We start from the raw sequence: 13,724 nt of genomic DNA on the forward strand, positions 1-13,724 counted from the left end.
TCACAGTGCAGGCACAATAAACAGGCTACATTTTTAACACCAACATTTTTGTCATTCAAAAGAGAGCTTTACGAAGCGGCAAATGAATCACAATTTGTGTAAATGTACGTCAAATACGTTTATGAGAGGAGCCTAACCCAGCTGTCAACGGGCGAGAGGCGGGGTACACGCTGAACTGGTCGCCTGCCAATCGCAAGGCAAAATATACAGACAAACAACCTTTCACATTCACACTCACACCTAAGGACAATTTTAGAGTCACCAATTAACCTAATGAGCATGTTTTTGGTCTGTGGGAGGAAGCTGGAGTGCCCAGAGAGAACCCACGCATACACAGGAAGAACATGCAAACTTCACACAGAAAGGCCCTGCCCGACCCGGGGATCGAACCGGCGACCTTCTCGCCGTGAGGCACGCGCCGTATATGAGAACAGTTGCTTCAATTGTCCCTCAACGGCTCAGAGAGAGCAGGAGGGGACAGAACAGAGGCTGAGCTGAGTGTGGATGGAAAACTTTATGAAAACAACCTAAAAAAAACACACTTCCTGCTTTTTCAGCAGGGTTGTGTGAACACACACATTCTCTCACATAGACAGTGTTTTCAAAATTAGCCAGTTTAGTGCAGATGTAGCCTGATAATCAGCTGCCATTTCGTTTCACTCACTCCATTCAGCGTGACATTCTGTTCTTATTAGCTGATTTCATGTTAGGAGGAGGGTTTATTTGGTTTTGCTTTGCTATAATCGATGAATGATTTATCTGTCCCGCCGTCCTCGAGGAGCATGTCATGTTTTTTCATACTGAAATAAAGATGTCTATGTAGATAGGAAGATGACCTCCCTATACTTAAGAAGACCTGATTGATCAACTGTTGCTCCAAACAATGTCAATAAGCAATGTGTATGAGTGTAACTCATGTGAATATGTTGCCTTAAATTAGGCTCTCGTCTTAGTCATATGCTCTTGTCATGTGCCCACATTAAGCATCGATTCTCAGGTCTCATTATTAAAAGAACATGCAGCATTCATATCTGAGTTATCTGCTCTATTGTGTCTTTTTATGGCTGACGAATCTCATTATAAAAGACACCTGAACCAGAGGGTGAAAAACACACACCCAGACACCTACACACACACACACGCACGCACACACACACACACACACACACACACACACACACACACACACACACACACACACACACACAGGACTGTCAACAGCATGTAGGCAGCAGCATATTACATGATATCTCACACAGTAGCTATGGGACGACAATTATTACAGAGCTGCACAATGATGAGGTGGTGTGCATTCATCTGTTTGCAGGAGCTGTAATCTTGTACTTGAAAATGTGTTTATTTTCACGAAATAATTTCATCCCACTGCCACTGCTTGGCCTGCTTTTCACATCTCCTTCATCTCTCTAAGTGCTCCTTCCCAGCTTCCTTTTCATATCTCCCTCACCCTTTCTTTTATTTCTGCCCATGACACTTTCTGTCTCTCCCTAATTGCCCCTTCCTCCTTAATCACAAGCCCATTTTCATCTGACTCTTGTCACACCCTTTCTTTCTTTCTCTCTGGTCATATCAAACGGATCTTTTCTCTCAATCTCAACCCTCCCCTCACCTTTGTCTCTCTCTCCTATCTTTCGATGTCTTTCGAAGGGCTCTTGACTTGTGTAAAATAACCTCTCCATCCCTCCCTTTTTCTCTCTCTGGGCAGTAACAGTCTTGATGCAGTGTTGCATGTCGATGGCTATTGATTTTTTTGCTCTTCGCCTCTCTGTTTCTCTTTGCCCCTCTCTGCACTCTCTGCCAGCACTGCTATGCCAGGCCCACAGTATACTCAACACCACCGTGTGTGAGTGTGTGCTTGTTGGCTGTGGGGGAGGTGAGGTGTAAAAAGAGAGAAGAAGATTATCTTACTGTTTCACATGACATAATGGCATGGAGATTTATTTATTTTTTTGCCAAAAGTTTCATATTCACAAGGTTTATATGTCATGAATAAACTGCTTCCCATGCAAACACACTCATGCTAATCTGGCACAACATGCTCTCACCTTGGTGTTCACACCACAACACAAAAGAATTTCTCTCTCTCTCTCTCTCTCTCTCTCTCTCTCTCACGTTCATCCTCCACAACTTCCTGTCCCACTCCTGTCTTCCCCGGGAACAACCTGTTTCTGGATGAATCAACTGCCTGCAGAGAAAAAAGCTGCCTTGTCAATGGCAGCTTGATTATACAACACAACATCCTGTCCAAAAGAAGAAAGAGATGCAGATGGAGGGCAAGAAGACAGAAAGGAAAGAGCGATGGAGTGAGGTGATGAGGAGAGGGAGGGAAGGAGGGAGGGAGGGAGGGAGGGAGGGAGGGAGGGAGGGAGGAGAGGTAAAGAGGGTGTAATGGAGAATGGCATGGGGAGGGGCTGACAAGGAAGACAGAAGATGGTGTTGAAAAGGTGTTTGGGGTTTGACATCAGTGAATCATGAGCAGACTGTGAGACAACGTAATAATAGCGGTGCCCAAAAGATTGATAACCTCTATAGCAAAGCATCAATTAATCAGATTAACAGTAACTGTTTCAGTCATGCTAACGTGCACAACAATGACAATGCTAACATGCTGATGTTAGCATTGTCATTGTATAATGACATACCCTCTTATTTTAGCCTGCTAGCATGTTAACATTTCAGCACAGTAGCTGAGGCTGATGGGAATGTTGTTAGTTTTGGAGGTATTTTGATAAAGAAACAAATTAATATTTCATTCTTCACCTGATGATGTGCTGGTCCAAGGTTCTCAAATGTGATGATTTGATACTCTTCTCTCGTTGATATAACCATAAATTGAATATTTGGGGTTTCAGACTGATGAAACAAGTGATTTGGCGACATGAGCTGGACCTCTAAAAACTTGTGATAGGTGTTTTTGTTGTTTGTTGTTTTTGCTATATTCACCATTAGTCTTTTCCATTTTTAGAGACAAAACCATTACTGCTAATCAAGAAAACAATGGATCAATCACAGATAACTGATCATTCAATGATAGAAATAATAATTAGTTGCCCAGCTCTGGTTTCATATGCTCATTGCAAGGACCCTTGCAAATCTAGCAGGTATGCAGTTTGCAATAATGACAGCAGATTTACCACTTAAAATTAAACTAACCCTAACCCAAGGCTGCAGCAACATGTCCCAGGCAAAAAGTCCATGTAGAAGTCACAGAAACTAGGAGCATCGTTCATATTTGCATGATTAAGCCTGTCAGCTCTAGTATAATATTACATATTGTATATGGTGATATATAATGATCAAAATCTATTTTGTTCTAAAAAAAACAAAAAAACACTTTGGATGCTTATTACGGAAAAACATTGGACAGCATGGTGGCTAGATTTATGCTTGTATTGTTCATGTTTTCAAATGGCATGTTTAAATTTACAAGAGAAAATTATTTTTACAGATAAGGAATAATCCACAGACAGAGGTGCAGTCTTTAGTTTAGCAGGACAGTACCGCTATCTGATGTTGTAGCATCTTAGCTCTCGCACAATGGATGCTCCTGTCCTGACATGGGGATTTTTCTATTGTAACCTGAAATCCCACAAGATACTTCACTTCACACTTCAACATGCATCCCAAAGCTTTGCCATGCGGCTAAACTATGACTGTATCACTGTTCAGTGTTCACTGTTTCATGTGAAGCAGGCTATCACTTTGACAATAGTATGTGGATGTTTAAATGGTATACGTAGCGCCTTTAAGAGGACACAGTAAATGAGCAGGGATACCAAGGCCAAAGGAGAAATAAAAGAAGAAGAGGAGACTCCAAACAAACACAAGATGGAAGAGATACACAGAGAAGACATGAAGGCGAGCACACGGAGGTGAGGTGAGGAGAGACAGGGAGAGAAAGTCTAATCCAGGACTCATGCTAAGCTCTTCCATCATCTCTGTCATTACTCTGAACCAGCTGATGATGATGAGGATGATTCATACCTGAATATCTAACAGAGCTTTCCGGTTTGCATCACTGTGGATGTGTGTGTGCATGCCAGTGAGCGTGTGTGTGTTGGGCTTGCTGATGAAACGAGGTCACAGGATTGCAGTGAATGGCTCTGTCCACAAAGCACAGTGAGTCACTGTTGTGTTTATCTGGTACTAACTAATCACAGGTAGCCTGATGTCACATCAGTTACATCAGCACATGTGACAGCAGCGATCAGGGCACATCAGCCCGGTATCATGCACACACATACAAATCAGAGATTTACTGTAACGTCAGGCGCGGTGACAGCTGATACAGAATTTCAACCAGATCCAGGATTTTAATCTGGACCTCAACCTGACCTTTGACCTCTCTGCCTTCTGACATGGATAGCACAGATTATTCATTCAAACCTTTATTTAAATGTCCAGTTTGTAAGATTTAGTGGGGTCTATTGGCAGAATAGCTCTCAAAATGCTCTTTATATTTACAGAGGGAGCAAGTCCTCTTCCACCGAGTCTGCCATGTTGCACCACCATGTTTCTACAGTAGCCCAGAAAGACAAAGCAAACATGGCTCTAGAGCACGTCTTTCACATTTTTTGTGAGTTTTGCAGCCAGTGTACGACCTCCTACATGTTTGGAGGGGTGAGGCAAAGGGTATTCAGTTGGTTGTCTGCAACCTCACCACTAGATGCCACTAAATCCTACACACTGGTCCTTCGAGACTCGGGGAGTCAGTTGAGGGAGACCCTTATATTCAACCATGGCAAGAATGAATAAACACATCAAACAATCAAAAGCAATCCAGTTAACGTGGAAATACAAACATACAAAACAATAAGAGTATCACTTAAAACAGCTACAGGTCAACAGATTGTTGCAGAGTTAAGTCCTTAAGCATTAAAGCGATATAAGTGCATTCAGTTTTATGTAAGTTGGAAGAGATTCCATGAGACTGCTGCACTAAAACTAAAAGCAGTCTTTCCAAGATCAGTCCTGGCACAAGATGCCTGAAGAATCAGCCAGTATGGTGGGCCAATATGGTGATAAATTCCTGAACAGGGCTTTAAAGATAAACACATACCTGTGATTATCACACCTCAAGCAGAGAAGGCCAACCAACCTCATCATAGAGGATTCAGTGTTAATTATTGTAGCTATCACCGGTAATAAACCTCAGGGTTGAGTGGTAAATACCATCTAAGGGCCTAAGTGTAGAAGGAGCAGCGTGCCTGTAAATTATGTCCTTATAATTCAAAATTGTTTGGAAAGTTGATTCATCAATACTGTCCCTACAGATAAAAGGAAATTTGGATTTATTTCTGAATAAAAATGCAATCTTATGTTGTAATTTGCCAACAAGATTCTGGATGGGGTTTTTAAATGTAAATTCATTGTGGAACCAGGTGCCAAGGTACTGGCCAAAGTGCTTTCAATATTTGATCTGTTGTCAGTAGAGATATGCAGATAACAATAGTCTATGTTTTTGGATATTGTGAGAACCATACATTTAATTTCCTTTGAGCATTAAAAGAAAGTTGAGGTTGTCCGTGGCCAGTACAGAATCAGCAATACAACATACAATAGTGTCATTGGCATAAAAATGGGCTTGACAACCACTCAAAGAAGAGACATTATCTTTGATAAAAAAATGCTGAAGAGGACTGAACCCCAGATTAAACCTTGCAGCACACCCTTTGTTACAAACAAAAACTCAGCCTCCCTCAGACAAAAACTTCTGAAACCAGTCATGAGCCTTTCTACCCAAACCAGTATTAAATAATGTTTGTTAAAGCAAAGGATGATCAACTGCATCAAACGCTTTTGAGAGATACACAAAAAGGGCATCACAGGGTTTCTTATTCACCAATACAGATACTATATCATTTATAACTAATGCAACAGCTGCAATGGTGCTGCGATTAGCTCTAAATCCAGATCGGTGCAGACTCAAAACTGAGGGACTCGCAAGAGAAGACTTGGGTGGGGTGTTTAACCAAAGATTTCAGGATTTTTGTAGGCAGGGTTTTTGGGAGATTGGGCAGTAATTATTAAAAAACATCTCTATCGCCATGGTTATGTGAAGGAACCACACTGATTTCAAAACATGAATCATTTGAGATGAAAAGATTAAATAAATGGTTGGAGCAGACAGTTTTAGAAAACAAGAATCCAATTTATCCTCTTCAGTTCAACTCCTGGTGTCAATGGCTTGCAAAGCCTCAAGTACAGTAGATCATTAGCAAAGAAGGGATGAAAGTCAAACCGAGAGGCTTGGCTCAGTGCAGTCATCATGAGTAAGAAAAGGCCCTGAGTATTCTTTTCAAATGGATGCCCAGCATCAACAAAGTGTTTGTTGACGGCTGGGCAAATCTCACTCTGTTTGGAAATCATACAGTCAACACATTCAGTGTGTTTAGGAAGGGAATTTGTGGATTTGTTTTTGTCTGAGTCAACATTAAGAAGTTGGATTAACGTTCAAAAGTAGCCTATGAACATTTTTAGAAACACGCACACTCCAGGAAGGTTGGACAAAGAGCCACATCATCCTTGAACTAGATTTCCATTGTGCTTTCATTTAGCTCAGAGAGTATCTGCAGCAACTATCCTGTGACTGTGTTTCACCTCTCAGGGTTTCTCCTGGTGTTCCACAAGGAAATACCCTGCTGCTCTGTTCTGGGACACAGAGAGGGAGAGGCTGCCCTGTCCCGGGCTATGCTGCTGTCTGAATCTGGGTTAGACATTTCTGTGTGTGTGTAGAGCTGCAACTGTACTGTATAAGGATGTGAGCGATTAGTCAACTAGTCGATTAAATGTTAATTATTAAACCCTTGCTAGTCAATACAAACTTATTGTTATGACATTAATGTACAAATGTAAATGTCCAGTGTTCATAATGCACACAAAAAGTTGAACACAAAAACATGGAAAACACATGGACTGGTATGGGAACCATGATGCATATTGCAAATAGCATCATCTACCTGGACTGTCTGCAGGGAACTTGTCAAATATTCAGAGCGTCACCACTTTGAAACTCATTAAATTAGTTCAAACTGCATGTTACCTCCTGCTGACAAGCTTCAGCTGTGTGGTGTGATGAGCACTTTAAGCTGCTTCTGTTTCAAAGACCTCATCTTTGAACATGTTATGTTTTTCCAATCTAGTATAAATTTAGAGTTTTTACTATTTGTAAATGTAGAGGTGAGCTAACATCGATATGGCTATATAATCTAATGCAGGTTGCATGTTAGTGTGCTAACATGCTAAGTTACGATGTGTCAGCATTTAGCTCTGTGGTGTTGCGCTGCTCTGACTGCCTTCATGAAATAGGTTAATTCAAGTACTTTTTGCATTGAGGGATCTGGGTTTATCAGCTTTAAGCATGCATAAAGTGGCACCCTACTTTAAACAAGGACACTCTGTCCCTCCCCAAAAATAAGTTATGCCCCCCCTTTGTGCATGAGCTCCTGCCCTCCAAATATCCCAGCACAATCCTTCTCAGCAGACATTAGCTCAAGTTTGAATGACCTGACTGTGTGTCTTTTTTTGATGTCTTCACCTTGCCAGATCCACCTGTGGATCCAAATTACAACTTAGATAATTCAGTCAGACTTTGTTCAAACCCACAGAACTTGACAGAATAAAACAAAGACAAATAAACTGTCCCCAGGCTGGTGGGAAATGATTGTTAGCCACCACATCATTGACACAGAGCGGCAGAAATACGGTGAGGTGAACCAGCAGATTGGCAATGACGCAAACAGACAAAAAGAAAAGACAACCAGGTCAAGCTGATCAGTAATGAATGATTCTTCAAATTAATAAATGTTGTATAAATTACTGTGAGCAAACCAGAGTTTATAGTAAATGTGGATGTATACTGAGAAAAACATGAGAAAATGCTGTCGCGAGTATCTTTACCATTTGTTTTCAGTAATTCTATAAAAGTATCACATTTAATCTGACAATTAAATATTGATACTGAAAGTAAAATGCCATATGTACCACCTTTAAAGGAATATATCTCCAATGTAAGAAATTTGCTTGTTTTGTTGTTTCAGTTTCATGTCTCTGTATACAGGAAAAGATCAAAAAATGTGTTAGCCTAGCTTAGCACAAAGACAGGAAGCGGTAGGAAACATCTAAGCTCCACTGAAACAAAAAAATATGCCCTCCAACAATTCAAAAACTTGTCTTACAGATGTGTTTTACCTTGTTAGCTTGCCAACTAGCTGCCATTGTGTCTGAGTTGGAGTTTCACTAAGGTTAGGAAAGTGGGAAAAGCTGGAAACTTCACTGTTAAGAGGCTTACAGTAATTTTAGAGGCTCAGTAATGTCAACAGACTCAGTTACTTCTCAGTAAACACAACTAATGTGTTAAACAACAGTGTCTACTTCTGTACATCTACATGTATCATGCAAAACACACAAAATATGATATGAACATTTGACAGCTTAGTTGTTGGAAGGTGGCTTGATGCAGCTAGCTAGCATGTTTCCTCCTGCCTCAAGAGTTGGTCTTAGCTTAGGCTAAATATGTACTGGACCAGTTTCTCTACTATAATCACAAATATGAAACTTCTCACTTGTTAAGTAGCATAAAACATGACAGATAAAAACAGTTTTTCATAATTCATTTGTACGAAGAGTAAAATTCAGCATTAAGCGACGGTGATAGCAGAGAAGCTAGTTGAAATCATTAGCCTATATGTGGCTTCATGTGGCTGCCTGCTTTGTTTATTTGTGCATACCAACCATCTTAACCCCAAGACTTTGGTCATGAATTGCTGTAGCACTAAGCCATCTGGTGGATAGCACCATCGCTCACTCTGAAAACTGATGTACAACAAAAAGACTCATTTTCTTTTGGAAGTGGTTCTTTCACTGTGGTTTCTGTTGTGCCAGCTGAGACAGAGTTCACATTTACAGTATTTTTCCTGTAATCAGTTCCAGCAAGGTCAGTGAACGTAAAAACGTATGCAAAGAAATAATGATTTTACTCAAAACCATATCTCTCAAAATATTCTAAAACATCAACCATTTCAATGAAAGGGAATAGAGTTTATGGTAAATTTAATCATGACTTAAATATCTATGACCTAAACAGAAATATTCATATGATGGTGAGAAGTGTCAAAGTGGTGTATTACATAGAAACAGGGTCTCATGTTCATTAAACCACACCTATAAACTTTTTATATAACTATGCTGATCACATATTACAAGATATGAACCAGGTACAGAGATTTTTGACACCTGTTGAAATAGGATATTTTACTTTCTTTAGCCACGATCTGCTGAAGCCTCAAATTTGTTGACAGGCTGCCCCAGCTGATCTGAGATGAGTTCAGCTGCCTCTGGAAACTTTGCCCAGATTGGATCTCACTCTTTGTGCAATTTTAAAATGCAGGTTTATACAAGAGCTGAGAGACCTAATCTCAACAGCACACGACAAGCCAGTGTCTGATGTGTTCTCCACCTTTAATTTGTCATTTCCTTCAATCCTTCTTTGTTTTCTGCGTGACTTATCAGCAGTGTGAGATGAGCGAGCCGAGCAGCTGTAGCGAGCTGTGGTCAGGCCGCCCTGAGCAGAAGACCGTTATCAGGACTAATAGGATTGGATCTTTAGTCATTCAGCCCATGTTTCCTCTTCCATGTAGCCCTAACAAACACAGGCGTGCTCAGCAGCTGCATTCACATACATTAGCATACAAGTAAGCTTCTAAGTATATAAGGAAGATCAGGTCTGTGTGTGTGTTCAGTTCAGCCTCTTTGCTCTCTCAGGCTGCCTGCCAACATTGATGGCATAATGCGGAAATCTCTCTCACTCTCTCTGACTTTTTCTGTTTCACTTTCTTATTGTCTGTTACTGTCTAACTCCCTTTTTTACACTCCTCTCATCTCTGCCCTTTCTCTCATTTCCATCTTACACCATTCCTTTGTCACGCTCTTATGTTTTTTCTATCCCCTTCTTAACAAGCTTGTCCATCTAAGCCTTGACAATTGTAGAAAACAGGTGATCCACTTTTACTCACATGCAAACAGCAGGATACTGTACATAAGTTACAGTTATTGCCCATGATGTGTGCAACATGTGATAACATTATTGATCTGTTCCAAAGTTAATTGCCAATTAGACAGTAAAGTTAACTCCTGTTTATGGTTCAATCACAAATTCAGTACCACTAACCAATTGTCTGACGTCTGCTCACATCTTTCCTTTGCAGACTGAATATCTGTTACCCATAATGCAACAGAGGCAAACATGTGCTGGCACTGTGAAGCTAGACGTCTTCCTGGATAACACTGAAATTACAGCGTATGTGTCTTTGTTGAGTGATCACATGTGCAGTGGGTCGCATACAGCAAGATCTGATGTTGTAGCACATATTTACACACACACACACACACACACACACACACACACACACACACAAGATTAAGTCAAATCTTAAGCTGAGGCTAAAGACAACATGTGAAGCCGAGCATGTGAAATGAAAAACCCGAATAGGGAAAAAATCTTACCAGTTCCCATTTCCAATCCAAAAGAAAAATTGCTTTTGCCGCTATGTTAGGAGTCATAATCAAAGCTTTAGCATTAGAAATGCAAGTCTGAGATAATTCCAAGTAATTTTCTTGTTTTAAAGTCAAGTTCATGAAGAAAAATTTCCGAGATTTGCTGAATTTGTCTTCGAGCTGTAATTTGTATGGCGCTCCTTATACAAATAGTTTGATATTTTGGGAAATACGCTCACTTTCTTGCTGAGAGTTAGATGAGAAAAGTGACACCACTCTAATATTTTTCTGTTAAATATGAGCGTTTTGTAACCTGTTACACAGCCTGTTAACTCGTGAGCGTGTAGGTGACAGAGACAAAACATTTTCTGATTCCAGCCCTGCTGCTCTTTCTCTTTCTCCACCCAGATTTATCCTGCCATTAAACCTGTGACCCTCTGTTCACTAACCTTTAGACCAGAATCCATGTGTTCAAAAGCATCATATGGGGTTACTTTTCTCATATTTTAGAGACTCAAGACTGTTGGTACTGTATCAGAGGAATACAGTTTAAATGCCAATACAGTCATTTGGGAACTACATTTACTTGCGACCTTCTGTATCACTTTTCAGAACTGGCTCAGAACAACTATCTTTTAGTGGATATAAATTTAACTGGAATGGGATTCGTGTGAAGCTAGCAGCCAAATTGCTTGCTCAGTTTGCATCCCTGGATTGATCTCTGTGGTGTAACGTTATCCGAAATGCTCACCTTGGCAGTTATTATATTTTCTTTTCCAAACGTTGCTCTACAAACACTTTCTACACATGATGTGTTTAAAAAAAGAAGCTTCGACAGCAAGAGCCGCCACAGAACTACTGTATCTGTGGTCAGATAACCTGATTCCTTGAAACAACAAGGTCTGGGACCAAAATGGGTCAGAGACCTACTTCTGATGGGTCCCCACGTGACAAGAGTATCAATGTGTATCCATGACTACAGGTCCCAGGACAGCTAATTAATTTCTGCTTTGAGTCCTGAGCTGAAAAACAAAAATTGTTGTGTTATATTCCTGTCCAAAAGTTTCTAGCTGCAGTAAAGAAGGTCAGGGCATGGCCATTAACATCATAACCCCAACTGTGCTCATTGTTTTAGTTCAATGAGCAGAGTTATAATGAGAGCAGACTCTCATTTCCATTCAGCAGAGCAGCTTCATCAAAGTCTCAGCAGCTCCTGACGGTCTCGCTACGCTTGCTATTTAACTTGTACTATAACCTCCTTAACCCTACTTTCACCTTAACCTTAATCCTGTTGTTAATCTCTCATTGATCTCAATTATAATGTGGAATGAAGCCATCTACAGGTGTCTATAGGTACAGCCGACTCCCCCAATGATTCAGACACGTGGAGGCATCGGTATGGGATGGACACTGGTACAATACAAGGACAGAAAGATCACAGAATAAGACAGGTAGTGAGCTGGAATATATGGACTTGACTAAAGGCATCACTGCTCATACATCACAACATTCAGCGCTGATCCTGACTGTCTGCACTTCAGTTGAACATTCAGTATGTGGCTAGTTTAGACTCTTAGTTTATCAGGTTAATGGCTCAAAATAAATCGGTCAGTCACAATGGTGATTCAGTATAGTCCACTCAGTATGAGATTGTTAAGATTTGCTTTTACATGTACTGTATACCTCTAGTGGGAATGTGAACAAGAGAGGAGGGAATTATCATATGACCAGGAGTCTGCAGAGCCATGTGAAGTTATTAGCAGGGAGTTCAGCAAGGAAGCTGAGAAAATTATCTTTAAAAAGCCAAGTCGCAAACAAAAATAGAGAATAAATAGTACAATTAGTCTTAAGTACTCATCATTGCAGTGAAGTGCTTTCAAGTGCAGATTGTTGTATAAGCTTTGGCAAGGTGGAGCATCTACAGCAAAGTATGACCCGACATTACCGGTGCTTCGGAGGAATTAACAGGAGCACCTGTTGCATTGGGCAATAGCCCAATAGCCAATCCACAATCTGTAATTCAATATTAGCAAAATGCCACAGTGATTAAGAATCGGTTTCAGATTTCTGAATTGACACATGTGTCTGTGATTTGTTTAGTCATTCACATATAGGTCTGGTCCTGCGCACTTTGATGTGTGTTTTATGCCACTTGGAGAAACAGTCTGCAAATCAGAGCTTTGTAAGCAGGATTAAGAATGGGGCCCTCATCCTAAAACTATGTCACATCATAGCTAGGTAGCTATTTAGCTATTCCCATGATATGATGCTAGGAAGCTTGCTAGGTATAGCCATTACAAATAGTGATAAAAATGGCAACAAGGACTGACTGACACGGCTCTGAATAACAACTCTAAAACAACTCTAAACAATTCCACAACTGTCATCACCACTTGATCCAAATATATGTAAATCCTGATTCAAGTGACATCACTTTTTCCAACTGAGCTCCACCCACTTCAAAGCAGCAAGAAACAGACAAAAGACAAACAGAGAAGTTTCACATGTGAAACAAACAAATTAATTCTAGCTTTAGCTGAAATGTTTGTGCTCATATATGACTGCACCCGTCATGGAAAGCTGAACGAGAAAGACATTACGGCCTTTAACTGTGCCAGAAAACACACACATGCCACCCGTAGACTGGGTGGCCTTTTACTTAAACCAATTGGGGGAAATAACGACCATAAAGCCACTACCTGGACAAAGCGATCTCAGCCTTCTGCCGGGCGATGTCAGCTGCCTTCTGCGCTCCCTCCACGGCTCGGTCCACCTTTTCTCTGATCTTACTGGCCCGGAGGGGGATCAGGTTCTTCCTCTTGCCACTCACCAGGATGTTCTGTTTGTACTTCCCCTCCTCTTTTGTGCCATCAGGAAATGTGGTGCAGCCATAGCCGTGACGTTTGTTGCTAAGCCACTCCCCCTCGTACTGCAGCCCGTCGGACCGCCGACTCACGCCGTACCCCGTCCGCTTGTCGTTCTTCCACTCCCCACAGTAGGTTTCTGTTGCAGTGGCGTCCACGTCGTCATCAGCCGCAGCCAGCTCTGTGTCTGCATCTCCAAGACTGGAAAGGTGAAAGGGTACATTGGTTTGGCTTGTGTATTCAGTCAATGATCCTACGTCCTGCATGTCATTTTGAGAAGAACAAAATTAGAGCTCTATCATGTGACAGAAAACAATCAGTCAAGTTTTCTTGTCAAATATAATCCTA

General features: G+C 41.0%; 1 protein-coding gene across 1 annotated transcript in view; it reads right to left on the reverse strand.

Moving 5' to 3' along the window:
- jph3b (junctophilin 3b) overlaps positions 1 to 13,724 on the reverse strand; it is a 50,184-nt gene that overhangs the window by 16,545 nt on the left and 19,915 nt on the right. The window contains exon 3 of the mRNA XM_070972406.1: positions 13,212 to 13,577. Coding sequence (XP_070828507.1) covers positions 13,212 to 13,577 — 366 coding nt within the window. The remainder of the gene's footprint in view (positions 1 to 13,211; positions 13,578 to 13,724) is intronic.

The sequence above is a fragment of the Chaetodon trifascialis genome, chromosome 10 (genome assembly GCF_039877785.1).
Source record: "Chaetodon trifascialis isolate fChaTrf1 chromosome 10, fChaTrf1.hap1, whole genome shotgun sequence".
Classification (NCBI taxonomy): domain Eukaryota; kingdom Metazoa; phylum Chordata; class Actinopteri; order Chaetodontiformes; family Chaetodontidae; genus Chaetodon; species Chaetodon trifascialis.